The sequence below is a fragment of the Neoarius graeffei genome, chromosome 10 (genome assembly GCF_027579695.1).
Source record: "Neoarius graeffei isolate fNeoGra1 chromosome 10, fNeoGra1.pri, whole genome shotgun sequence".
Lineage (NCBI taxonomy): Eukaryota > Metazoa > Chordata > Actinopteri > Siluriformes > Ariidae > Neoarius > Neoarius graeffei.
The window spans coordinates 17,665,152-17,689,637 of record NC_083578.1 but is presented as its reverse complement, the minus strand read 5'-3'; the positions used below and the strand labels follow the sequence as shown (position 1 = coordinate 17,689,637).

The 24,486-nt window shown below is 43.2% G+C and overlaps 2 protein-coding genes across 7 annotated transcripts in view; one reads left to right on the top strand and one right to left on the bottom strand.

The window, feature by feature from the left end:
* The window catches only part of agtpbp1 (ATP/GTP binding carboxypeptidase 1), a 91,078-nt gene extending 78,546 nt beyond the window's left edge, over window positions 1–12,532 (bottom strand). For all 5 annotated transcript variants that reach the window (XM_060931400.1, XM_060931404.1, XM_060931403.1 and 2 more), the window contains exons 1-2: window positions 12,388–12,532; window positions 3,216–3,277 (exon numbers count right to left, since the gene is read on the bottom strand). In XM_060931400.1, the coding sequence (XP_060787383.1) occupies window positions 3,216–3,247 (32 nt within the window). In that variant the 5' untranslated portion in view covers window positions 3,248–3,277; window positions 12,388–12,532. The remainder of the gene's footprint in view (window positions 1–3,215; window positions 3,278–12,387) is intronic.
* A 288-nt stretch (window positions 12,533–12,820) lies between these two features.
* Window positions 12,821–24,486, top strand: part of naa35 (N-alpha-acetyltransferase 35, NatC auxiliary subunit) — a 28,583-nt gene continuing 16,917 nt past the window's right edge. The window contains exons 1-11 of one of the 2 annotated variants that reach the window (XM_060931394.1): window positions 12,821–12,903; window positions 16,037–16,165; window positions 20,799–20,832; window positions 20,937–21,051; window positions 21,148–21,222; window positions 21,381–21,548; window positions 21,638–21,704; window positions 23,092–23,135; window positions 23,235–23,285; window positions 23,370–23,453; window positions 24,369–24,483. In XM_060931394.1, coding sequence (XP_060787377.1) covers window positions 16,045–16,165; window positions 20,799–20,832; window positions 20,937–21,051; window positions 21,148–21,222; window positions 21,381–21,548; window positions 21,638–21,704; window positions 23,092–23,135; window positions 23,235–23,285; window positions 23,370–23,453; window positions 24,369–24,483 — 874 coding nt within the window. In that variant the 5' untranslated portion in view covers window positions 12,821–12,903; window positions 16,037–16,044. The remainder of the gene's footprint in view (window positions 12,904–16,036; window positions 16,166–20,798; window positions 20,833–20,936; window positions 21,052–21,147; window positions 21,223–21,380; window positions 21,549–21,637; window positions 21,705–23,091; window positions 23,136–23,234; window positions 23,286–23,369; window positions 23,454–24,368; window positions 24,484–24,486) is intronic. The other variant, XM_060931395.1, reaches the window with a different exon arrangement.

Below are 24,486 nucleotides of genomic sequence, written 5' to 3'. Positions count from 1 at the left end.
CAGAAAGCAAGCACACCTTGATGAAATTGCCAAAGTACAAGTTTGTTAATAATCAAGGGCATAACTCTAGTAAAATCTGCCCAAATTAAACGAAATTTCAATATGCGTATAACTGTCATATAACAAAGCCTTTTGCCAAGTTTGGTGAAATTCCTCCACAAACTGTGAGAGGAGTTGATTTCAGAAGAACGTACACCAGGGGTCATCAAACTCCGGCCCGCGGGCCGACTCCGGCCCGCCACCCCCCTTTGACCGGCCCCCCAGCCCCTCTGCCACCCACCACTTGAACCGGCCCTATGAGGCAATCCCCAAAAGTGGTCATGGCCTATTTTTTTAAATTGCTTTTTGGCAAATAACAACATGTCTGCATCTTGTATTTTGTTGATTTTATCAATTAAAATTGATATTTAGTTATAAAATGAACTATTCATATTTTCCGAATTTTCGTCATATGCTCGCGATCAAGCAGTGACAGGCAGCGCACGTGCAGAGAACGGTCAGTGTTCAGGACAGCAAAATGGCGAGCGGTCAGCGAAAAGCTGACAGAGAGTGCAGAGTTTTTAAAGAACAGTGGACCACCAATTATTTTTTCATTCAGTGTAAGGACTGTGCAGTTTGTCTTGTATGTAAAGAAAGTGTGTCGGTTTTCAAAGAATATAATCTACGTCGTCACTACGAAACCTGCCACAAAGAGTATGCTAGTTTGCGAGGGCAAACAAGAGAAGACAGGATTTGGAGGATGAAATGTGGACTGGCTGCAGAACAGAATGTATTCCTTCGCCAAACCCAGATCAACCAGGCTGCTGTCCGAGCTAGCTATAAGGCAGCTCACCTACTAGCTACCCATGGAAAGCCGTTTACTGATGGGGACTTTGTTAAAGTATGCACGCTTGCTGTGGCCGAGGAGGTGTGTCCCGACAAGAAGGTGAGTCTCTCCGCACCTACTATGACCAGGCGAACCGAAGATTTGGGGGACAACGTGTATGACCAGCTGAATGAGAGAGCGTCAGAATTCGAGTTTTTTGCTTTGGCCATGGATGAGAGCAATGACGTGCAGGACACAGCACAACTGCTGTGATCTATTGCTCATATTATTATAATTTTACTGTTTTTTTAAATGTATTTATTTTATAGGCCTATTTATTTGACCTTTATTAAGTGCTGCACACAATTATTATTAATATTATTAATAATATCAACAGGCCTACCTACAATTTATAATTTTCCACTCACCTTTGCCAGTGTCAATCACCTCAACTAGGCAGATGTTTCTTACCTTGACAGCTTAGATGTTATTTTTATTAGAAAATAAATGGAATATCTGTGGTATTTCAAATTAAAACAAAGTGTGAAGACTCGATTACTACTTTTGCAAACCACTAGTAAAGATAAACAAATATGTGCCAGGAATCAAGTGTTGATACAGTAGTGTGGATATACTGTAGTAGTGGGGATGGCTGTGCCAGGGTAGTAATCTCTGCTACACAATGAGGCCTGCTGGTGGTCATGTTTGTCTGGGTCATACAATTCTATGTTATATAGCTGACCCGACCCTGGCCCCCCATCACAGTCAGGAACAACAATGTGGCCCCCAGAGAAAAAAAGTTTGGTGACCCCTGACGCACACCCTCATGAAATTGTCAAAGTACAAGTTATTTAAATCAAGGGTCAAAACTCTGGTAAAATTTTCACAAATTAAATTAAATCGCGATATACGTATTACCGTCATATAACAAGGTCTTTAGCCAAGCTTCAAGAAATTCATCCAAAAATTGTAAGAGGAGTTGATGTCAGAAGGCGAGCACACCTTCATGAAATTGTGAAAGTACAAGGTTGTTAATCAAGGGCCACAAGTCTGGTAAAATGTGACCGAATTGAACGAAATTACAATATACGTACTACCGACATATAACAATGCCTTTTGCCAAGTTTGGTGAAATTCCTCCAAAAATTGTGAGAGGAGTGGATTTCAGAAGGTGAGCGCCCTTCCCAGGACAGACAGGTGTTTGTCATAGCTAAAATCTCCCAAAATTAACATGCTTTTCCAGGAAAAGAAAGCAAAAAAGAGGGAGCGAGAAAAATGAGAGATCATTTTAACATTAAATAAAATACCAGAGCGCCAGCGACGCAGGAGCTCACTCGGCCGTACTGTGAGAAACCAGACTCGTTTATATTAGCCAAGTTGTTCTTCGTGAGAACAATTTGATCTTCAAAACAAAGCAATCAGAATCAAAAGCCAGTGAAAACTCAAGGAGGAGCAGCGATTTCTCCTCAAAGTTCTTTAACCGGCCTAATTAGCAACTCGTTAATGAGAAATCACAAAACTAGGGAGTAATTTTTGTGCAGACTGATTAGAGCTTCCAAACAAAACAAAAACAGAATCAAAATCCATTGAAAACTCAGGGAGGAGTAGCGATTTTCGTGAATTGTGGACGGACAGACGGACGCCGCATGGTGGCTAATAATAAATAAACAAATAAAACTATTTAAAAAAAAAAAAATTCTAAAAGCTGTCAATAGTCAAATCAAAAGAAGTTGTGCTCAGGAAAAAAAAAACACCCAAAACATTTACATGCACACCTTTACGAAATGACTGACAAACAAGGTCCAGTAGGAGTTGTGTTCTCAAGATAAACATTATCCAAATGGGTTAGGATTCGAAGGTTCTACGAATGAAAGCCAAGTTATAAATCACAAGACGAACTGAATCGTTGCATTTATGTTCCAGGTTGGTCAAGAAAATAACTACAGCTTTCTATTCTTTGCTCAGTAATCAGTGTTTGTTGGATAAAGCTCAAAAAAGCCATTGACGTTTTACTTTAAGGTTAATGTTCAAGTCTGTGTCTGCACTGTTCCGAAGTCACTGTGTATGCGTGTGTGCGCGCTTGCACGCATGTGTTCATATACTACTGAGGACCAAATGTCCCCACAAGGATAGTAAAATCTGACAATTTTGACCTTGTGGGGACATCTGGATGGTCCGCACAAGGAAATTGCTGTTGTGTGCATTTTTAAAAAATTGAAATAAATAAATAAAAAACGAGCCAAAAAGTTTCCTTTTCATTACTGAGGTTAAGGTTAGGTTTAAATGCAGGCACAGCATTAATTAAATGCAATAATAATTATGTCAGTGGAAGGTCCTCACAAAGATAGTGAGACAAACGTGTGTGCGTGTGTGTGTGTGTGAGAGAGAGAGAGAAAGAAAAATCACCAACCCTTTCTCCGTTGCCATTTTGGGTTTATTCATTGCTCAGCCCCCTCACTCAGGTCAGACAGACTGAAAGACAAAGGTAAAGCAGTTCACACACGTCCCTAAGCAATGAACACAGAATGCAATGTTTATAGAAAGTATCACATGGCATCATGCATTACACTGGAGAAAACTGTTTTAAATCAAATCAATCGCCACTAATTAACACATTTACACAAATCTGAACAACATTTCTAATCAAAAACAAAGCGTCATGCACCATCAGAGGATCAGTTCATAGTCAGATATCAGATCGGAGGATTAAAATCCGACGTCTATTTAAAACAAACAAACAAAAAAAGTCTTGACGATAAAATGATTAGCATTGAGGAAGGCATTTTATCACAACGTCTCATCCAAGACATAAAGAATGATGGGGTACACACAGTGTCTGTGTGTGTGTCTCTCTCTCTCACACACAAGCAGCTGCATTCATGCTTCCTAATTCCGTAATGCCATACTGGCATCATTCCACATTTCCTCCTAATATCAAACCACAGTAAGCAGAAAAGCTGTAACCCTTTCCTTCAAACCAGTAAACTTACAGTTCCATCTTCTTTCCTTTGTATTTTTTTTTTTTACTTTTATTGGCCAGTACAGTGGTGCTTGAAAAAGTTTGTGAACCCTTTAGAATTTTCTATATTTCTGCATAAAAATGACCTAAAACATCATCAGATTTTCACACAAGTCCTAAAAGTAGATAAAGAGAACCCAGTTCAACAAATGAGACAAAAATATTATACTTGGTCATTTATTTATTGAGGAAAACGACCCAATATTACATATCTGTGAGTGGCAAAAGTATGTGAACCTTTGCTTTCAGTATCTGGTGTGACCCCCTTGTGCAGCAATAACTGCAACTAAACATTTCCGGTAACTGTTGATCAGTCCTGCACACTGGCTTGGAGGAATTTTAGCCCATTCCTCCGTACAGAACAGCTTCAACTCTGGGATGTTGGTGGGTTTCCTCACATGAACTGCTCGCTTCAGGTCCTTCCACAACATTTCGATTGGGTTAAGGTCAGGACTTTGACTTGGCCATTCCAAAACATTAACTTTATTCTTCTTTAACCATTCTTTGGTAGAACGACTTGTGTGCTTAGGGTCGTTGTCTTGCTGCATGACCCACCTTCTCTTGAGAGTCAGTTCATGGACAGATGTCCTGACATTTTCATTTAGAATTCACTGGTATAATTCAGAATTCATTGTTCCATCAATGATGGCAAGCCGTCCTGGCCCAGATGCAGCAAAACAGGCCCAAACCATGATACTACCACCACCATGTTTCACAGATGGGATAAGGTTCTTATGCTGGAATGCAGTGTTTTCCTTTCTCCAAACATAACGCTTCTCATTTAAACCAAAAAGTTCTATTTTGGTCTCATCCGTCCACAAAACATTTTTCCAATAGCCTTCTGGCTTGTCCACATGATCTTTAGCAAATTGCAGATGAGCAGCAATGTTCTTTTTAGAGAGCAGTGGCTTTCTCCTCACAACCCTGCCATGCACACCACTGTTGTTCAGGGTTCTCCTGATGGTGGACTCATGAACATTAGCCAATGTGAGAGAGGCCTTCAGTTGCTTAGAAGTTACCCTGGGGTCCTTTGTGACCTCGATGACTATTACACGCCTTGCTCTTGGAGTGATCTTTGTTGGTCGACCACTCCTGGGGAGGGTAACAATGGTCTTGAATTTCCTCCATTTGTACACAATCTGTCTGACTGTGGATTGGTGGAGTCCAAACTCTTTAGAGATGGTTTTATCACCTTTTCCAGCCTGATGAGCATCGACAACGCTTTTTCTGAGGTCCTCAGAAATCTCCTTTGTTCGTGCCATGATACACTTCCACAAACATGCTGTGAAGATCAGACTTTGATAGATCCCTGTTCTTTAAATGAAACAGGGTGCCCACTCTCACCTGATTGTCATCCCATTGATTGAAAACACCTGACTCTAATTTCACCTTCAAATTAACTGCTAATCCGAGAGGTTCACATACTTCTGCCACTCACAGATATGTAATATTGGATCATTTTCCTCACTAAATAAATGACCAAGTATAATATTTTTGTCTCATTTGTTTAACTGGGTTCTCTTTATCTACTTTTAGGACTTGTGTGAAAATCTGATAAATGTTTTAGGTCATATTTATGCAGAAATATAGAAAATTCTAAAAGGGTTCACAAACTTCCTCATGTATATAATATAGTTATTGTAGATTGCACATTATTATAGTGTGTAATCTCTATGTTGTCCATACTGTACATTACATATATACATTTTTCTTAGATTACATATACATAACTTACATATACATTCATCCAGTCACACTTTTTCCCTTCTGTATCGCCGGAGAGACACCAACTGCCAGAACCAACTTCCTTGTGTGGGTCAACACACTTGCCCAATAAACCCAATTCTGATTCCAATTCTAATTCTGTTCATTTTTAACCAAAAACCAATGAAATATGAAGAAGTGTTAATATATTGTATCGCCATTAGGCATTACATAGATAACATGGTAATTAATAATTGGAATTATTTTACATTTTTGGATAATAACCTTTTTTATTCCAAGCATGTTTTTTTTTTAATTAAATGAACGAAGAATGAGCAAATAATAAGCTAAATAAATTTGAAATTTTTATATACATCTCCATATTCAGGCGGCTCGGTGGTGTAGTGGTTAGCGCTGTCGCCTCACAGCAAGAAGGTTCTGGGTTTGAGCCCCGTGGCCAGCGAGGGCCTTTCCGTGCAGAGTTTGCATGTTCTCCCCGTGTCCGCGTGGGTTTCCTCCGGGTGCTCCGGTTTCCCCCACAGTCCAAAGACATGCAGGTTAGGTTAACTGGTGACTCTAAATTGACCGTAGGTGTGAATGTGAGTGTGAATGGTTGTCTGTGTCTATGTGTCAGCCCTGTGATGACCTGGCGACTTGTCCAGGGTGTACCCCGCCTTTCGGCCATAGTCAGCTGGGATAGGCTCCAGCTTGCCTGCGACCCTGTAGAACAGGATAAAGCGACTAGCGATAATGAGATGAGATCTCCATATTCACTGGATATGAGGAGATGTATACATGTATATACTTTATCAAGTATTTAAAAAAACAGAAATAGCTAAAATAATATAGCCCCCCAGCTCCTGTTCCACACTCCAGCCCAGTCGGTGGCAGTAATGCACCTTTAAGTTGGTTTACGAACCGCCAAAAAACCCTACAGAAGAAAATGGTGGAGCGTGTTATTGAACCAACCGAGGATGAAAGAAAAACTCTACTCAAAAACAGCCCCCCCCCCCCAAAAGCTTATATATCAAGAATAAAAATAGAATAAACAGTTATTCAACTCAAACTCGTTGCTACGTGCCTCATCAGCTATCAGCTCATGTAGAACTTGATTTAGTGGAATAACTTACTTATTCTATCCACATGCACTGGATATGAGCAATCGTGCACTCCGATTGGCTACTCTGCTACTAGGCTATCAACTCATATACCGTGAGTAGAGAAAAACAAAATGGCGGCGCGCATCAGGTCAGACACATCATGGTTACCAAGTATTTAAAAGAACAGAAATAGCTAAAAGAACACTTTTTTGCATCCCCCATATCTCCTGTTCCACACCCCAGCCCAGTTGGTGGCGGTAATGCACCTTTAAGTTGGTCTGTCAACCGCCAAATAAACCCTAAAGAAGAAACTAGCAGGGTGTGCTCCTGAACCAAACGAGGATGAAATAAACTCGATTTTGTGGAATAACTTAAATGTACACACACATACATACACACAATGTTGCAGGTGCAGCAATACGTCTCATTTAAGACACTACATGAGATAATCACTTGCCTAATGGAGTTAAACGTGATTAAAACATGGCGATATCAATGTCACATTTTGATACCCATAACATACTGAAATATATTCATAATGTTTTGCATACATTAACTCAAAGTACTCGCAATGTACGAGGAAAAAAAAAAATTGAACCCTGGCGGCAGATTCAAAGGGGCGGTACGGTGGTGTAGTGGTCAGCACCGTCGCCTCACAGCAAGAAGAACCTTTCTGTGTGTAGTTTGCATGTTCTCTGCATGGGTTTCCTCCACAGTCCAAAGACCTGCAGTGAGGTTAACTGGGGCTGCATCTGGACAATAAACTGGACTGGGCAGTGAACACTGATGCACCCTACAGGAAGTGGCAGCGCCATGACATGTCATGACATGACCAGTGTTCTCTTTTATGCTGTGGTGTGCAGCACGAGGAAGAGAGACGCTGGGCTGGACAGGCTGGTCAGGAAGGCTGTCTCTGTAGTTGGCATTGAGCTGGAGCCCCTGACCTGAGTGATAGGGATAGGCGCGCACACACGCATACACAGTGACTTCGGAACAGTGCAGACACAGACTTGAACATTAACCTTAAAGTAAAACGTCAATGGCTTTTTTGAGCTTTATCCAACAAACACTGATTACTGAGCAAAGAATAGAAAGCTGTAGTTATTTTCCTGACCAATGAGGGATAGGCTCTGTCAATTTTAAAATGCCCTAGATACACCAATGAGGGACTGTTAAAATGTCATTTTAGAAGAAGAAGAAGAAGAAGAAGACTCAATGAGTGACAGCGCACCTGACTGACTGGGAGGTCGCGCAAAGCTCGGAGAGGTACGGATCAGCTCGTCTCAATTCAGAGAAGAACATATTTCATTATGGAAGTACGGTGGACTGTTCCTTTAAAAGACAGGAGTAGTATAATAAATAATAAGGAATATATAACCTTGTTTAGTATTATTATTATTTAAATTACACTTAATGTTTTATTCCCATGCACTGTCATTATGCAGTGACGTCACACACTCCGGGCTGGCTGGCTCAGCGGGACAGCTCAAATACCAACTTTGCGGTTGATTTTAACTCTCAAAAATATAAAAAAATTTTATTCCCATTTATGCAGCATAAAAGAGTCAAGGATGGATGGAGATACTATCCACTCAGAAATGTATTTAAAAACTAGAAAAGCACTCGGAAAGTGCAGACCTCCGCCAAGAATCCTTTAAAAAATTCTGGGATCCAGAAGGTGCCCCGGATCACCGCCAAAATTTAATAGATTGTTACTTGTGCCCAGTCACACCTCTGGGAAAAATTTCAGAGCAATCCGTTCATTACTTTTTCCGTAATGTTGCTAACAAACAAACCAACCAACCAACCAACAAAACACTACCGAAAACATAACCTCCTCGGCAGAGGTAATAAAGGTTCTGCGTATCTGCTTTAAAGGTCATAGGCAACAGTCAGAGGTGAAACATAGAATATCAACTTTATTGTCTAGAAGAACGGCCCAAAAAGCGAATTCAATCGAATTTGCACCCTAAAATTGAATCAAACGGTTAAAATATACTGTTTTGCCCAATTTCCGAAGGTTTGTTTACATCTCACTTATGCGCACTTTCACCGCCAGGGGACCGTCGTTGTGACGTCATTTAAGCCAAACAGACCGGGAACAGTTCTGTGTTTACTTGTGAACCGAGCACACGTGTACGGACTTTGGTCGTAAGAGGTTGTGTAAAATGTCTGAAAGTGATGGTGATCTTGAAGTAGGAACTCTCCAAATTAAATATCGAGAGGTGAAACCATACATGTATGAACCTATGGCTGCTGCGAAGCAATCGATGAATGTGGCTCACTGGTTTGACCGTGCAGCCTCGGAATCGGACAGCGACTCGGCCAACTCTGATTGTGGTGACACCGGACCTCAACAAAACTCGCGCCCAAACGATTTATCCTGGTAGTTATGATAAATTCTTACTTTCGTCGTAATACTAAATAAGAGCCCTTTTGAAGAATTAAACCGCCCTCCCTAGTGGATATAGGGAACGATTACTTGACGGCGCGCCGGTAGGCCACATTAGCCTGCCATCCGCGGCATTATACTATTTATAGCCGACTCTAAGCGAGGAAATATCACTTTGTCTCATTTCCACAATGATTGTACAGGATCCCTCAGGATGCTTGACTTGTCAATTGCAAGCACAAGTAAAAATGTTTACCTCCAATCTTCTCCTTTTTGCTTGAGCGTTGGTGGTCCGTTTCTTCTTTGACTGCTTGATTTTGTTTCACGCGCACAATCCGCTCTCTCTGCCTCGTCTCCTGTTCCGGAAAAAAACAACCCTCTGGCTTCACGCAAACAATCCACTCTCTCTGCCTCGGCTCCTTTTTCAGAAAAAGCCAACCCTCTCGCTCCACCTCTTCTTTTTCGGAAAAAGCCAACCCTCTCGCTCCGCCTCTTCTCCTCTTTCGGAAAAAGCCGACCCTCTCGCTCCGCCTCTTCTCTTTCGGAAAAAGCCGACCCACTCGCTCCGCCTCTTCTCCTCTTTCGGAAAAAGCCTACCCTCTGGCTCCGCCTCTTCTCCTCTTTCAGAAAAAGCCAACCCTCTGGCTCCGCCTCTTCTCCTCTTTCGGAAAAAGCCGACCCTCTGGCTCCGCCTCTTCTCTTTCGGAAAAAGCCGACCCTCTGGCTCCGCCTCTTCTCCTCTTTCGGAAAAAGCCAACCGTCTGGCTCCGCCTCTTCTCCTCTTTCGGAAAAAGCCGACCCTCTCGCTCCACCTTTTCTATTTCGGAAAAAGCCGACCCTCTCGCTCCGCCCCTTCTCCTCTTTCGGAAAAAGCCGACCCTCTCGCTCCGCCCCTTCTCCTCTTTCGGAAAAAGCCAACCCTCTCGCTCTGCCTCTTCTCCTCTTTCGGAAAAAGCCAACCCTCTGGCTCTGCCTCTTCTCCTCTTTCGGAAAAAGCCGACCCTCTCGCTCCGCCTCTTCTCCTCTTTCGGAAAAAGCCGACCCTCTCGCTCCGCCTCTTCTCCTCTTTCGGAAAAAGCCAACCCTCTCGCTCCACCTCTTCTCCTCTTTCGGAAAAAGCCAACCCTCTGGCTCCGCCTCTTCTCCTCTTTCGGAAAAAGCCAACCGTCTGGCTCCGCCTCTTCTCCTCTTTTGGAAAAAGCCAACCCTCTCGCTCCACCTCTTCTCCTCTTTCGGAAAAAGCCAACCCTCTGGCTCCGCCTCTTCTCTTTTGGAAAAAGCCAACCATCTGGCTCCGCCTCTTCTCCTCTTTTGGAAAAAGCCAACCCTCTCGCTCCACCTCTTCTCCTCTTTTGGAAAAAGCCAACCCTCTCGCTCCACCTCTTCTCCTCTTTCGGAAAAAGCCAACCCTCTGGCTCCGCCTCTTCTCCTCTTTCGGAAAAAGCCAACCGTCTGGCTCCGCCTCTTCTCCTCTTTCGGAAAAAGCCAACCCTCTCGCTCCACCTCTTCTCCTCTTTCGGAAAAAGCCAACCCTCTGGCTCCGCCTCTTCTCTTTTGGAAAAAGCCAACCGTCTGGCTCCGCCTCTTCTCCTCTTTTGGAAAAAGCCAACCCTCTCGCTCCACCTCTTCTCCTCTTTTGGAAAAAGCCAACCCTCTCGCTCCACCTCTTCTCCTTTTTCGGAAAAAGCCAACCCTCTCGCTCCGCCTCTTCTCCTTTTTCGGAAAAAGCCAACCCTCTCGCTCTGCCTCTTCTCCTTTTTCGAAAAAGGCCAACCATCTCGCTCCGCCTCTTCTCCTTTTTCGAAAAAAGCCAACCATCTCGCTCTGCCTCCTCCTTTTTCGGAAAAAGCCAACCCTCTTGCTCCACCTCTTCTCCTCTTTCGGAAAAAGCCAACCCTCTCGCTCCGCCTCTTCTCCTCTTTCAGAAAAAGCCAACCCTCTCGCTCTGCCTTTTCTATTTCAGAAAAAGCCAACCCTCTTGCTCCGCCCCTTCTCCTCTTTCGGAAAAAGCCAACCCTCTCGCTCTGCCTCTTCTCCTCTTTCGGAAAAAGCCAACCATCTCGCTCCACCTCTTCTCCTCTTTCGGAAAAAGCCAACCATTTTGCTCCGCCTCTTCTTCTCTTTCGGAAAAAGCCAACCCTCTCGCTCTGTCTTTTCTATTTCGGAAAAAGCCAACCCTCTTGCTCCGCCCCTTCTCTTTCGGAAAAAGCCAACCCTCTTGCTCCGCCCCTTCTCCTCTTTCGGAAAAAGCCAACCCTCTCGCTCTGCCTCGTCTCCTCTTCCCAGAAAAGCCAATCCACTCTCTCTGCCTCTTCTCCTCTCTCGGAAAAAGGTAAAAACTTCTTCCTGAACCGGTTCCATTGTTGCAATTCACTGCACAACAATAAGGGATGGCTTTTTCTTTGAAAATTCCTGAACGCACGTCTGCACTCAAGCAGAATGACAATGTAAGTAAACGGAAGTGGACTCAACTCAAGCGGTTTGTTTGGCTTAAATGACGTCACGCGCCGAATGGTCACGAAAATCGCCGAACAGAAATTCACCACGATCCGTGCTAACTTATTTTCATTATTACTTATTAACAATACTTCTGGGGACCAGAAGAGAATTATAGAGGTTTTTTTTAACATATTAAAAGTTTCAAATGTGCATAAAATTAAAACAGTTGCCTATGAGCTTTAAGGTTGGATCTTAAGAGGCAGTTAAAGACGCTCTTAACCTTAAGAGGCTTTTGGGAAACGCACTCCAGTCCAGTTTCTGCGATTCGTTTATTTGATTGCCGGATCTACTGTATGAACGTACAGATGTACAGTCTGGGCTGGAAAGAAATCAGCCCCAGTGTCACTTCTGTGTTTTTTTTTTTCTGCCAGCTGGTTCCACAGAAATCTTGTTAACAACAGCAAATAATCCGCAACATGAAACCTTACTGATTTTTTTAAACATATGCTTGAAAGACAGGAGTAGTATAATAAATGATAAGGAATATCTAACCTTGTTTATTATTATTATTTAAACTACACTTAATGTTTTCTCCCCATGCACTGTCATTATGGAGCTCACTGTAGGTCAAATTCAAACAAAACTACACTGCATTCAGACTGTCCAGTAAAAGACATTAAACCAATCTGCTCATTGACAGCTGTCCTGTTCATACTGATTGCCAGTTAGGCGTTATTTTTATTTAAAAAAATAAATAAATAACAGCTAAGAAAGCTAATCTAACCTAATACAGTCCAGTATGTATGATGTCAGTTGCACCTGCCCTAGCGACTGGCTAACCGGCTAAGCACATAAAACCCTACAAAACCAACAAACTGTGCACAATAAACAACGTGCTTACAGAAAAGATAACAAACCACTGACCAACCTGTAACGTGTGTAAAAACCGCTCCATCAGAGCGAATAACATCTCCTTTCTCTGTCCTGCTCGCTGAGTTGCAAAGGCTTTTATTTACTAGCAATCCATATTGATAGCCTGAAACGACAGCCCTAAAACGCAGCTCTAAAGCACATCAACCCGAAGAATTGCACCGAAAAAATACACTAAAGATCTACGAATCGCCCCACACTTCCGTGTCATGCCTCCGACCGATAGTGGCTTTTGGGAAGTGTAGTCAATTCAAAGGTTTCTTTGCATAATAAAAACGGAGTTTGAATATTTATTCCATTCCACCAAAGCAGTTAATTGGTCGTCATAAACAGTAAAGTATTTATAAATAGATATATTTTCGAACAAAGCGAGATAGGTCTATGTTTGTCGTATTTTGAATGAGGTACAACTACAAACCCCATAATGCAGTTCGGCAATGACGGCTTTCTTAAGCGCCGTGTAGAACGCGTTGAGAGCGGTAGCGACAAAACTTAAAACGACAAAATTCGTAAGGTATATTTATTTATTCTTTTTTTTAATTTACGTGTTGAATAATGGTATTGTTAATTAGAAATTAGTGTTTATATCTGAAATGAAGGATGTATTTGTAATTCATGGCGTTTGGTTGGAAGTGGTGTTAGCACTCGTGCTAGCTCGAGCTAACGTTAGTGACTATCAGCTGAGCTGGAATAAAAATAAAAGACGTTTCGTTTCCTAAAGTTGGATTATTTATGAAGGGTTCAGTCTTTTTTTTTTTTTAATGAAGCTCTTGTTGCTGTGGTGTATGGATATGAAATGAGAAGTAATGTTTTAATGAGAAATGATCTTAGAGCAATCATCATCATCATCATTATTATTATTAATATTATGTAGCTCTCCATAGATATTGTTTCTCTCATTTCTCTGCTTACCTTCTGTAGTAAGTTAGAGTTGGGCCACTGTGTCTTTTTTTTTTTTTAATTTAAATTCTTCCTCCTCCCTAGAATGACTTCACGTAAAGCAGATCAAATACAGCAGGTGCATAGATCCAAGCTCCATGATTGTATTCATGAATCATACCCAGGGCTTTGTGTGCTGAGAACTATGACTTAAGGTTTTCTCTCTCTCTCTCTGTCTCAGGGCATTTGCCAGTCTTGTTTTCAGCTTCCTTTCTGGGGAAAGTCAGACCACACACACACACACACACACACGCTGAACTTTCCAATGTTTCCAAATTTGGATGATTTCAGCTTCAGACCTGAGCTATTTAAAGGATACTTTGCTTTATTGCTGTCACTATTCAAATACTTTCAGGGGTTCGGGTTTGAGTGCAGGGTCCGTGAATGTAAACCGCCCTGACGCAGATCTAGAGAGCCAACCGTGGTCCTGTGTCAATTCTATGATCTGAACTTGCACCCTTCTCGAATAATCATCATAGAATAACCTCTTACCACTAAATTATCAAACAATCTGATGTTCATCGAGGATAGATGGATAACCATTTTACCGGTCCAATGTGTCTGTCTTCTTCTTCTGGCTGCTCCCGATTAGGGGTCGCTACAGCGGATCTTTCGTCTCCGTTGCTCCCTGTCTTCCGCATCTTTCTCTACCACACCTGCCGCTTTCATATCCTCTCTCCTCTCACCGCATCCATGTATCTCCTCTTTGGCCTTCCTCGTTTTCATTTGCCTGGCAGCTCCATCCTCAACATGCTCTGCATCTCTTCTCAGGATGTGCCCTTATCATCTCAGTCTCCTCTCTCTTAGCTTAATTCCCAAGCTCTCCACATGTGCTCGTTCCTTATCCTGTCCAACCTCCCATCGCAAACCTTCACATCCTCAACTCCGCCACCTCCAACTTTGCCTCCTGTCTCTTCGTTAAGGGTACAGTCTCCAATCCATTCATCACAGCTGGTCTCACCTTTCACTTTTGCTGGGACTTTCCTATCACAAATGACTCCCGAAATCCTTCTCCAACTGCTCCACCCTGCCTGCACTCTCTTTCTCACCTCACTATCGCAGCCCCCGTTTTCCTGCACAGTTGACCCCAGGTACTTGAATTCACCAACTTTCTTTACATCTACTCCTTGCATCTTCACTACACTCATCCCTATTCTCATTGATGCACATGTATCCAATGTGTCTTTGTACATGATTAAAGTGTCTGATCCATCCACATGCTGCTTTGATTTATGTTCACCACCATCTCACCAAGCACTCCTCACAATAGTGAACAATACTGTCCAGATCACTTCTACATCCATAGAAACCCCTCTGAACGTATACTGTGTGCACTGACCATCAGCACTGTACAGTAAACTGTGAGCTACACATGGTTAAAATGGCTCTTGTGCAATATACTGACTTACTTGTGCAGTACTATCTGGGTAATACTGGTAATAATACATGTGCAATATCACCTTTGTAATACACTTATGTTAACTATATATCTGCAAACCATTTAATTTATGCAAATTTGTTAATTTTTTTAATCTCTAAATTTGTAGTTTATTTCTTTCTTTATATATATTAGTGCTGTCAAGCGATTAAAATATTTAATCACGATTAATGTCGCGACTGTCATAGTTAACTCGTGATTAATTGCAATTTAATCGCACATTTTTGTCACATGAAAAACCATTGTAATTCTCTTATCAGCATAAAAAAGTGAATGGGCTTGCTCACCGTTCGAACTACGGGGGTACACGGGGGATCCGAGATCCCCTGAAACAGACATGAGATCCCTTGAAAACATGACTTGGGAAATGTTGGGGGGTCTCTAAAATATTGTCAAAATGATGTTTATTGACATAGTAATCGTGTGTAACGGGAAGCATTTGCATATCCGAAGTGAGCGCGCGATGGAGAGCCGCGCTCTGAGACAAGCGCAAGCACCCCCCCAAGGGAATAAAGGGACCCCCCAAAAATATCGGCATAGTTCGAACACTGGTTGTACCAATGTTTTTTTTTTTTTATTGCAGAGCATAACACGTCTCATCACAGCCACTGCGAAGTGGGGCTGGAGCCGCCGATGGGAAAACGAAACCTAAGCCAAGCACTGTGGCTCTTCGGGGGAGGGCAGAGGACTCTGGCTGTGCGGGGCGTGGCATCATGTCACAGAGCGTTAATCTCGGGATAAAAAAATTATCGCCGTTAAAATTGAGTCAAGTTAACGCGTTAATAACGCAACATTTTTGACAGCACTAATATATTCTTAGTACTTTTGCACTACTCCTTCACTGCCTTATCTTTTTCTCTTTATATATTTTGCTGCTGTAACAATGTAAATTTCCCCTTGTGGGATAATAAAAGGCTATCTGTCTTATGTTCCATTTCCAATGCGATATTTGACGATTACGTTTTCTTGTCTCTCGGGGTAGAACAAGCCTTTTGGGGTTTTATTCCTGCCATTTAACTGTATTATACCTCACTTAAACTCCCCCCTTGTATTATCGATATTCATGCTGCGTAATCCGATAATTTATTTTGGTGAATAAATCGAATCAGAAACCTTCTGGTCTCCTGTAAAAAAAAAAAAAATTTAAATAAAATAAAAAATCCACCCTGAGTGACTTGCTGTAGCCAGATTCTCATGTGCTATGCAGTATCGAATGCATGCACTCTTGTCTCTTTTGGTTCATGTGAAATTTGGTGTGTTGTGTCTGCAGCTGTCTCCATGGTGATGAAATCGTCATGTGAGGAGGACGAGGGAGCCTGGGGCCTCGGGATCCCAGAGAAGATGAGGAACAACGCAGACTGGGTGGACATCACTCAAGACTTCAAAGAATCCTGTAAAGGTGTGTGTGGGGTGGTGTGGAATAAATAACCCAAAAAGGAGGTTCAGGTTGCTATTTTATATGTCCAAAGCAGTGAATCGGTTCACATCTGCATTAATTGGAAACTCAGTCTCCTTGTTCTGTGTCTTCGATGAAGCCTTATAAAAGCACGACGCGAGTTTAAGCAGCGTGTTGATATTGGATGCGGCTGAAGTGGCTGTGATATGCCCGACTCCCTAGGGACACAGAGTTCTCCCAGAATAGCTTTTTTTTTTTTCCGCTGAGTGCTGAGAAACACGCAAATAGAAGATACATTACATAATGGAAAGCATATTAGTTAGAGTGCGTAGCAGTTTGTAAACATGAAAGCTGTGCTTATGTCCTGTGCACGGTTTTTTTTTTAATAGAGGTGTCTAGTCTTCTTCACAAAAGGCCAGTGAATCCATCCATTCACATCTTTTTCGCAAGATCTAAATGGGCTGTTTGGGTGCAGCGGCCACAACAATGTATTTGGACACTTGAATCGCCGGAACACTTTAGTCATGTGATCTAAATTACTTCTTCAGAAAATTTATAATGACACATTTCAAACCGGGGCGGCACGGTGGTGTAGTGGTTAGCGCTGTCGCCTCACAGCAAGAAGGTCCGGGTTCGAGCCCCGTGGCCGGCGAGGGCCTTTCTGTGTGGAGTTTGCATGTTCTCCCCGTGGGTTTCCTCCGGGTGCTCCGGTTTCCCCCACAGTCCAAAGACATGCAGGTTAGGTTAACTGGTGACTCTAAATTGACCGTAGGTGTGAATGTGAGTGTGAATGGTTGTGTGTGTCTATGTGTCAGCCCTGTGATGACCTGGCGACTTGTCCAGGGTGTACCCCGCCTTTCGCCCGTAGTCAGCTGGGATAGGCTCCAGCTTGCCTGCGACCCTGTAGAACAGGATAAAGCGGCTAGAGATGATGAGATGAGACATTTCAAACCTACCCGTCTATACTAATCAAATACACCATGCACTGAGAGGTTGAACTGATGACTGGTGTCACTCAGAAAACAGTACTACGCCAGTCACTGAAGAGAATCCATAATTCCTGGTTCCTCTCAGTGCATGGTATATTAGATTTATATCCCTCATCAAAACATTCCAAACCAAAAATGTTAAGATTGAATCTCAGCATAAACTCACCGGCGGCAGCCATGTTTGTTGTTTACGTCGGCGCGGCCTGCGCATGTACAGTGTACCATGCTATCGCCTGCCTCACTAGGCATGATCATGATGCGTAGAGCTACACACACGGAAATGTTCGCGGAGCCACAGCTGTGATGTCAGTTCATGGTATATCCAAGATATACCATGACAGTCTCACACCATATTCATTCTTTGCAGTGACTGGCGTAGTACTATTTTCTGACGGGCGCAGCCAGTCACCTCAGAGAATCCATAATGTCAACCGGAGCCTCTCAGTGCACGGGATATTTGATTAATATTACACTACTCTAAATAGTAGTCCTGGGTATGACTTTAAACTGCAACTGGTGGGGAGTCTCCGGTCCAGGAGGACTTGAGTATTGGGGAAAGTGGAGATAACCCTTAATCACCATTGCTCCTAGGTCCGCTCTGACCCAGAGGGGTAGCACCTGCCTGGGTTCCAGCTATGGGTTAACATACATGAAAATCCCTCACCTTTCGGCGAAATTCGCCGTTTTGAAACCAAAATGGGTGACCTACGTGAATCGTGTAGATCCGATGAGAAAAAAAAATTGGGGGGGGGGGGGGGGGTTGATATTGACCCAAAGGGCAAGGAGGTCGCTTCGCACCCATAGACAGTTTGTGCCGGTTTGCGCCTCCTCCTGCTTTGATATTGATGCCATAGCGACGAGTACATCTCACTGCGAAGGGCAAGCATCATCATTTCGCGCCTCTTCTCCTGCTGGCCACAGCGTGCACACATCAGTCAGAGGGCAGACCAGACCACTGGAAGCTGGATTGAGTCATCGGACTGAATTTCCTACTTTTTTCAAACTTACCTGATTGCTATCAAAACAAACAAAACTTCCAGCTTGATTACGTCAGCATTCGAAAGAGGGCGCGTGTGTCTTTTGACAATCCCTGTGTCCGAAATTGCTCGCTACTCACTATATAGGGCGCTGTATAGTGGAGACGCCATTTTGTAGTGCTGTCCGTGCTGAAAGAAATCAAATTAAAAGTCTCAAATTTGATTTAATAAAAGACAGCAGCAAAGAAGAAAGTATTCAGCCTTGATTTAAAAAGAGCTGAAAGCTGCAGGTACTTCCATATCTTGGCAGGCTGAGTGGTATGCTGGGGCACCTCTTGCCAGCAGACCAGGATATCCAGAGGGAACTTGTGCGGTTCAGTGTTGACCTGACCATCCCCAGCTTCAAGGAGGGAGAGAGCATCGTGGAGTGGTGGGGTCATGTCTTCGACAAACCAGACAAGTACCCCTCCCTGGGTGCACTGGTTAAGTGTTGCCTCTCCATCTTTCATGGACCTAGAGTCGAGTCCTCATTTAGTCTGATGAATGATGTAATTGATCAAAGGAGTGGCAACATGAATGTGGAAACCTTTAATGCAATACAGACGGTCAAGTAGACGCTGATGTCCAGGGGGAAGACAGCTATGCAGCTCTTTAGAAGGGAGGACGTGAAGTTTGGGGAAGTGGACAGAACATTGTGCAAGAACATTAACTCTGCAGCAGCCACATATAAACACCAGCAGAGGGTGAACAAGGAGGAAAAGCAGCAGCAGCAGAGCAAGTATGGCTCTCAAGCAACTTGCAGTGCTCAGCAGGCCAAGAAACAGACTGCTGAAGGAGAGAAGCAGGCAAGGCTGAAACATGTGGCAACTCGGCGAAAACGGGCCATGGAGACACTGGTGGTCCAGGCAAATAAAAGGAAAAAATGATCACTATTCCTTGTGTGTTCTCCACTTTCTTCGTTCTATTACTCACATTTTTTTCCAGGGCATAATTTCACTATAACTACATGTATTTGAATTTGTATTTGCACTGTATGTCCTTGTGCAAATGTCAATACAGTATACTTAGTAAGGAGGCTATAATAATTATTCTGTGGGAGGACCCCCCAAACAAAATAAAACAACACCAGAACCCACGTCACCACTCGCGCACCCTTCTCACCTTTTTCACCCCTGACCCGTTTTCATGCCTGGTTAAATAGTACATTACCAATAAGGTGCTGGCAGCAGGGCGCTTTTCGACATAGTCGCGAAAAAATCGTCGAAAAAACCCCCATTCATTTCTATGGAATTAATTGAAAAAAAAAAAGCACTTTTTCAACGTTTTTCAAACGTCCGCTGCTCTGGCATGTTTTCACCTAGAGACATGATTCAAACTCTAAAACGTAGGAAAACTTCTCCTCTGTGGATCTGGCATTCAACTTTTCTGCTAGGTTCTACACTTTCGGATCAGTCCCGGCTCAAACGCCATGTGGGTTCCGGGAGAAAATCCGGCTTTTGAATGGGTGTCTATTGCGTTACACACCAGTGAAGCTCGTTAGCTTAGAGTGGAGAGAGGCTGAAAAAAAAGCTCAAACTTTCTCGCTTAAACTCTGTTTTCAGCCACAAATTTCATTCTACAGACATGATTTTCTCAAAAGTAGTAGTAAAACTTGTCCTGATTCACACAATGTGTCTACCTAAACGATAGGATTTACAGTTTTTGAATGACAAGCCTCCAACTGAGAAGAGGGCAGCTGAGACGCCTCACTGACACCCATTATAACCGTGACAGAAAAGTCACTCATTTTTAACTCGCTCTAGTGTCCTCATGTTTAACACTACAGACAAAAAATGACATCAGTTTATTCAGGAGACCCTTCTAGCGCTCACTGTGAAAGAATTTTGTGAATAGCTGCTTTCGTTGTCGAGTTATTTGTCATTGTTCGAGGCCTTCTCCTTAGTAAAAAACAGCGGAAAACTCAAGACCTTGTGTGTCTTAGCTCATTGACACCCATTATAAACGTGACAGAAAAGTCACCCATTTTTAACTTGCTCTAGTGTCCTCATTTTTAACACTACAGACAAAAAATGACATCAGTTTATTCAGGAGACCCTTCTAGCGCTCACTGTGAAAGAATTTTGTGAATTTCTTTTTTTTGTGAAAAAAAAAAACAGCCTCGGTCGGCATGACACTTCACCTTAGCCGCCCACTTTATTACGAACACTTCTGTTCGTACATACAAACTACAAACACTCTTCTTAGATTTTAGAGTTTATTTTATTTTTAAAAGGGACAGTGCACAAATTAAACATTATCCTTGTGGTAAGGACAGATGTCTGTCCCAGGTTATAGCAGTACATGCTAATTTCCGCCTGTAGTCACTTTGTTTATACTCTTGAATAGCTCTTCTTCATGACGGCTGCTGTCTCAAGCACACACAATCATTGCATTGAAACATCATTGCAGGTCACACATTCACGGCCAGCAAACATGTGTGACCGAATTGCTTCGCGCACTGCATCCTCTCACAATTTCCCCTGGGGAATTGTCCGGTCTAGTTGTCTATACTACACTCTGCTATACAACGCTACACTGTACAGCGATTTTGCATAAGATGATAAATCTTAGCAGTAAAGTACTAACTAGTAACATTGACACTTTATTCTTTCTCTCTCTCCACTTGTACAGAACTTAAACTCGGCGAATTGCTTCATGACAAATTGTGAGTAACGCCTCTCAGTAACATCTTATTCCATTGAGGTTCAGTATTACTCAAAAACACTGTCTTCTGTGAAGTAGGCTTCTGAACGCTCGTTTTATTCGCAGGTTCGGCCTTTTCGAGGCAATGTCTGCCATCGAGATGATGGACCCAAAAATGGATGCTGGGATGATCGGGAACCAAGTGAACCGGAAAGTTCTTAACTTCGAGCAGGCTGTGAAGGTCCAGCGTTAATAATCTTTCCTAAACACAACTGCAGTTCCACCGAGACTGCTGTTCTTTCATTCCTTATGCCTGTGTTTGTTTTTCTGTGGGTAGGATGAAGCGATTCGAGTGAAGGATCTGACTTTGCCTGAGCTCATCGGCATTGTTGACACATGCTTCTGTTGCTTGGTTCGTAAACTTCATAATGTCACACTCATTAATACCTTACGGTATTTGCATACGGATTTAATTGAACTTTACAGAAAAATATCTGTTTGGTTTAGGTAGTTTTTGCACAATACATGCTATAATGTACATGTTGAGACTTGATCTCTCTCTCGTGTTAGATAACTTGGTTGGAAGGTCACTCTCTGGCTCAAACGGTCTTCACATGTCTGTATGTCCACAACCCTGAGCTCATCCAGGATCCTGCCCTCAAAGCCTTCGCTCTCGGCACCCTCAAAGTCTGTGATATCGCTCGTGAGAAAGTCAACAAGGCTGCTGTGTTTGAGGAGGTGATTTAGTGACATTCACTCATTCTGCTTTCTGGATGGTGTTCATTTGACTCCTTGTATGAATTAACAGCTGCGTTTACATATCACAGGAAGATTTCCAGGCCATGACATACGGCTTCAAAATGGCCAACAACGTGACTGATCTGAGAGTGACAGGTATCTCACACTCACACACCGAATGTATGACCCTCAACCCCTCAAATATAGGGCACACCACCCCAGCTCAGAAGTAGGGCAGTTCACCTTCCGCCATAATTCTTTTCACTGCAAATATGAGCCTCAAATTTGACATTTCAGCCCAGAACGTAGGGTACGCTTCCCTTAAACATAGGTAGATGTCCACTCTCTGAACACAGGGTGATTAGGTTATACGTAACTTGACGTCCCACCCTAACAGTAGGACGTCACACCTTGACTGTAGGGAACTTTATACCCTGAGAGTAGGGCACTTCACGAATCCTGACAGTAGAGCACGTCTCACCCTGGCTGTGGGGCACTTCAAACCCTGACAGTAGAGCATGTCACACCCTAAGAGTAGGACACGTCGCACCCTGGGTGTGGGGCACTTCACGAACCCTGACAGTAGAGCATGTCTCACCCTGGCTGTGGGGCACTTCACGAATCCTGACAGGAGAGCATGTCTCACCCTGGCTGTGGGGCACTTCACAAACCCTGACAGTAGAGCATTTCATAAACCCTGGCTGTGGGGCACTTCACGAACCCTGACAGTAGAGCATTTCATAAACCCTGGCTGTGGGGCACTTCACGAACCCTGACAGTAGAGCATGTCACACCCTGGCTGTGGGGCACTTCAAACCCTGACAGTAGAGCATGTTACACCCTAAGAGTAGGACACGTCGCACCCTGGGTGTGGGGCACTTCACGAACCCTGACAGTAGAGCGTGTCTCACCCTGGCTGTGGGGCACTTCACAAACCCTGACAGTAGAGCGTGTCTCACCCTGGCTGTGGGGCACTTCACAAACCCTGACAGTAGAGCATGTCACACCCTGGGTGTGGGGCACTTCACAAACCGACAGGAGAGCATGTCTCACCCTGGCTGTGGGGCACTTCACAAACCCTGACAGTAGACTATGTCCCATCCTTGACATTAGGGCATTTTACACCTGCCCTGTAGGGCACTTCATCCCCCAAAAATAGGAAACTTTAGTGCCTTAATGTAGCACATTTTAGGCTCAGAACGTAGGACGGTTCTGCAACTGACGATCAGAGATTAGGGCCAAAAGTGTGGGACACTCACCCTCCCCTCAAATGCAAGAAATTTAACCCCTCTGTTCCTCCACCAAAGTAAGACAATTTACTCTCTGAAGTTAAAACATTTAAGTCCTACACATATGACCCCCATGTCCAAATGTAGGACACTTTATTTTCCACACATTATATTTCACTTTCCAATACAGGACACATTTCCAATAAGACACATTCACCCCAGCTACGGTAAACCTGACCTTGCAAATGGAGGACATTTCGGTTCTGAACTGTCAGTAAATAGGACAAATCAGCTGCTGTGTTTGTTCACTGCAGGAATGCTGAAGGATGTTGAGGATGAGCTGCAGAGGAAAGTGAAGGTGAGATAAAACCCAGATGAACAGAAACAATACACAGCCTCTTGCATTAGTGATGAGTGAACAGGTTTCTCACATTTCCTCTCCCTCTCGCTTTCTCAGAGCACACGGAGTCGACAGGGCGAGCAGCGGGACCCTGAGGTGGAGCTCGATGTAAGGCTGATAATCTGATAACCCAGTTACCAGCAGTTGTACTCATGGTACTGTTATCTATAGAACACCCGTGTCTCTGTGCAGCATCAGCAGTGCCTGGCCTTGTTCAGCAGGATCAAATTCACTCGCCTCCTACTGACAGCTCTCATCTCCTTCACCAAGAAAGAGGTCTGAAATGTGCCTTTTTTTTTTTCTTTCAGTATAATTTGGGCGGGATAAGATTTACGGACATGTTCGTCCACTAATATTGCCAGAGGTCATCTGTAGTAATAATGAGCAGCTCACACAGGATGAAATGATTCAGTATAAATCACAAAAAACAGTCGTCACAACGTGTGCATGATGGTCACACCAGACAGTCCGTACTTCCGACATAGCAATCATTTTTATACAAGCGGATTGTTTTTCTCTTTATTATAACCACTTGTCATAGTGCATGATAATTACGTCACAAGTCTGTAACATGTATGTGGGTTACACCTGTGCTAAGAACTTGGTAACCTCCCTAAAACACCTGGAACTGTTCCTTCTGACAAGTTCTTTTAAGCATCATGTATATTTTACTGCTCCGAGTTTTAAACTCGGACTTGGTTATTGGTTTGGATGCTAAAAAAAAGTGCGCTTCCTGAAGTGTTTTTATATTGAAAACAAAACCCACACGAAACCTTTTTTCCACAAGATATATTGAAATCTTGATCATATATATTGGTATGTTATCTATATTCAAGTTTTTTCTAAAGGTATACGAAATATACAGATGTAGGGGAAAAAAAAAAAAAAATCACCGACATGCCAGATTCAGGCAGGTGCAAGATCCAAGCAATACTCTGGTAATGATCATATAGCCTTCAGGCAATACGAAATAAAACTATCCAAATAAGGCTTTAAATTAAGAAAATCTAAGCGGATTGATTGGAATAATTGAGGGATACATGGATTGATGGACGGATTGAATGAATGACAGACGGATGGAAGGAAGGACCGACTGACGGATTGAATGATGTATGGATGGGTTGAATGACGGACGGACAGATTGAATGACGGACAGGTGGATGGATGGATTGATTGAGGTTCCTGTTTCAGACGAGTGCAGTGAGTGAAGCGCAGAAGCTGATGAGTCAGGCAGCAGATCTCCTACCTGCAATACACTCCACCATTCAGTACGGCATTCAATCACAGAACGACACCACAAAAGGAGGTA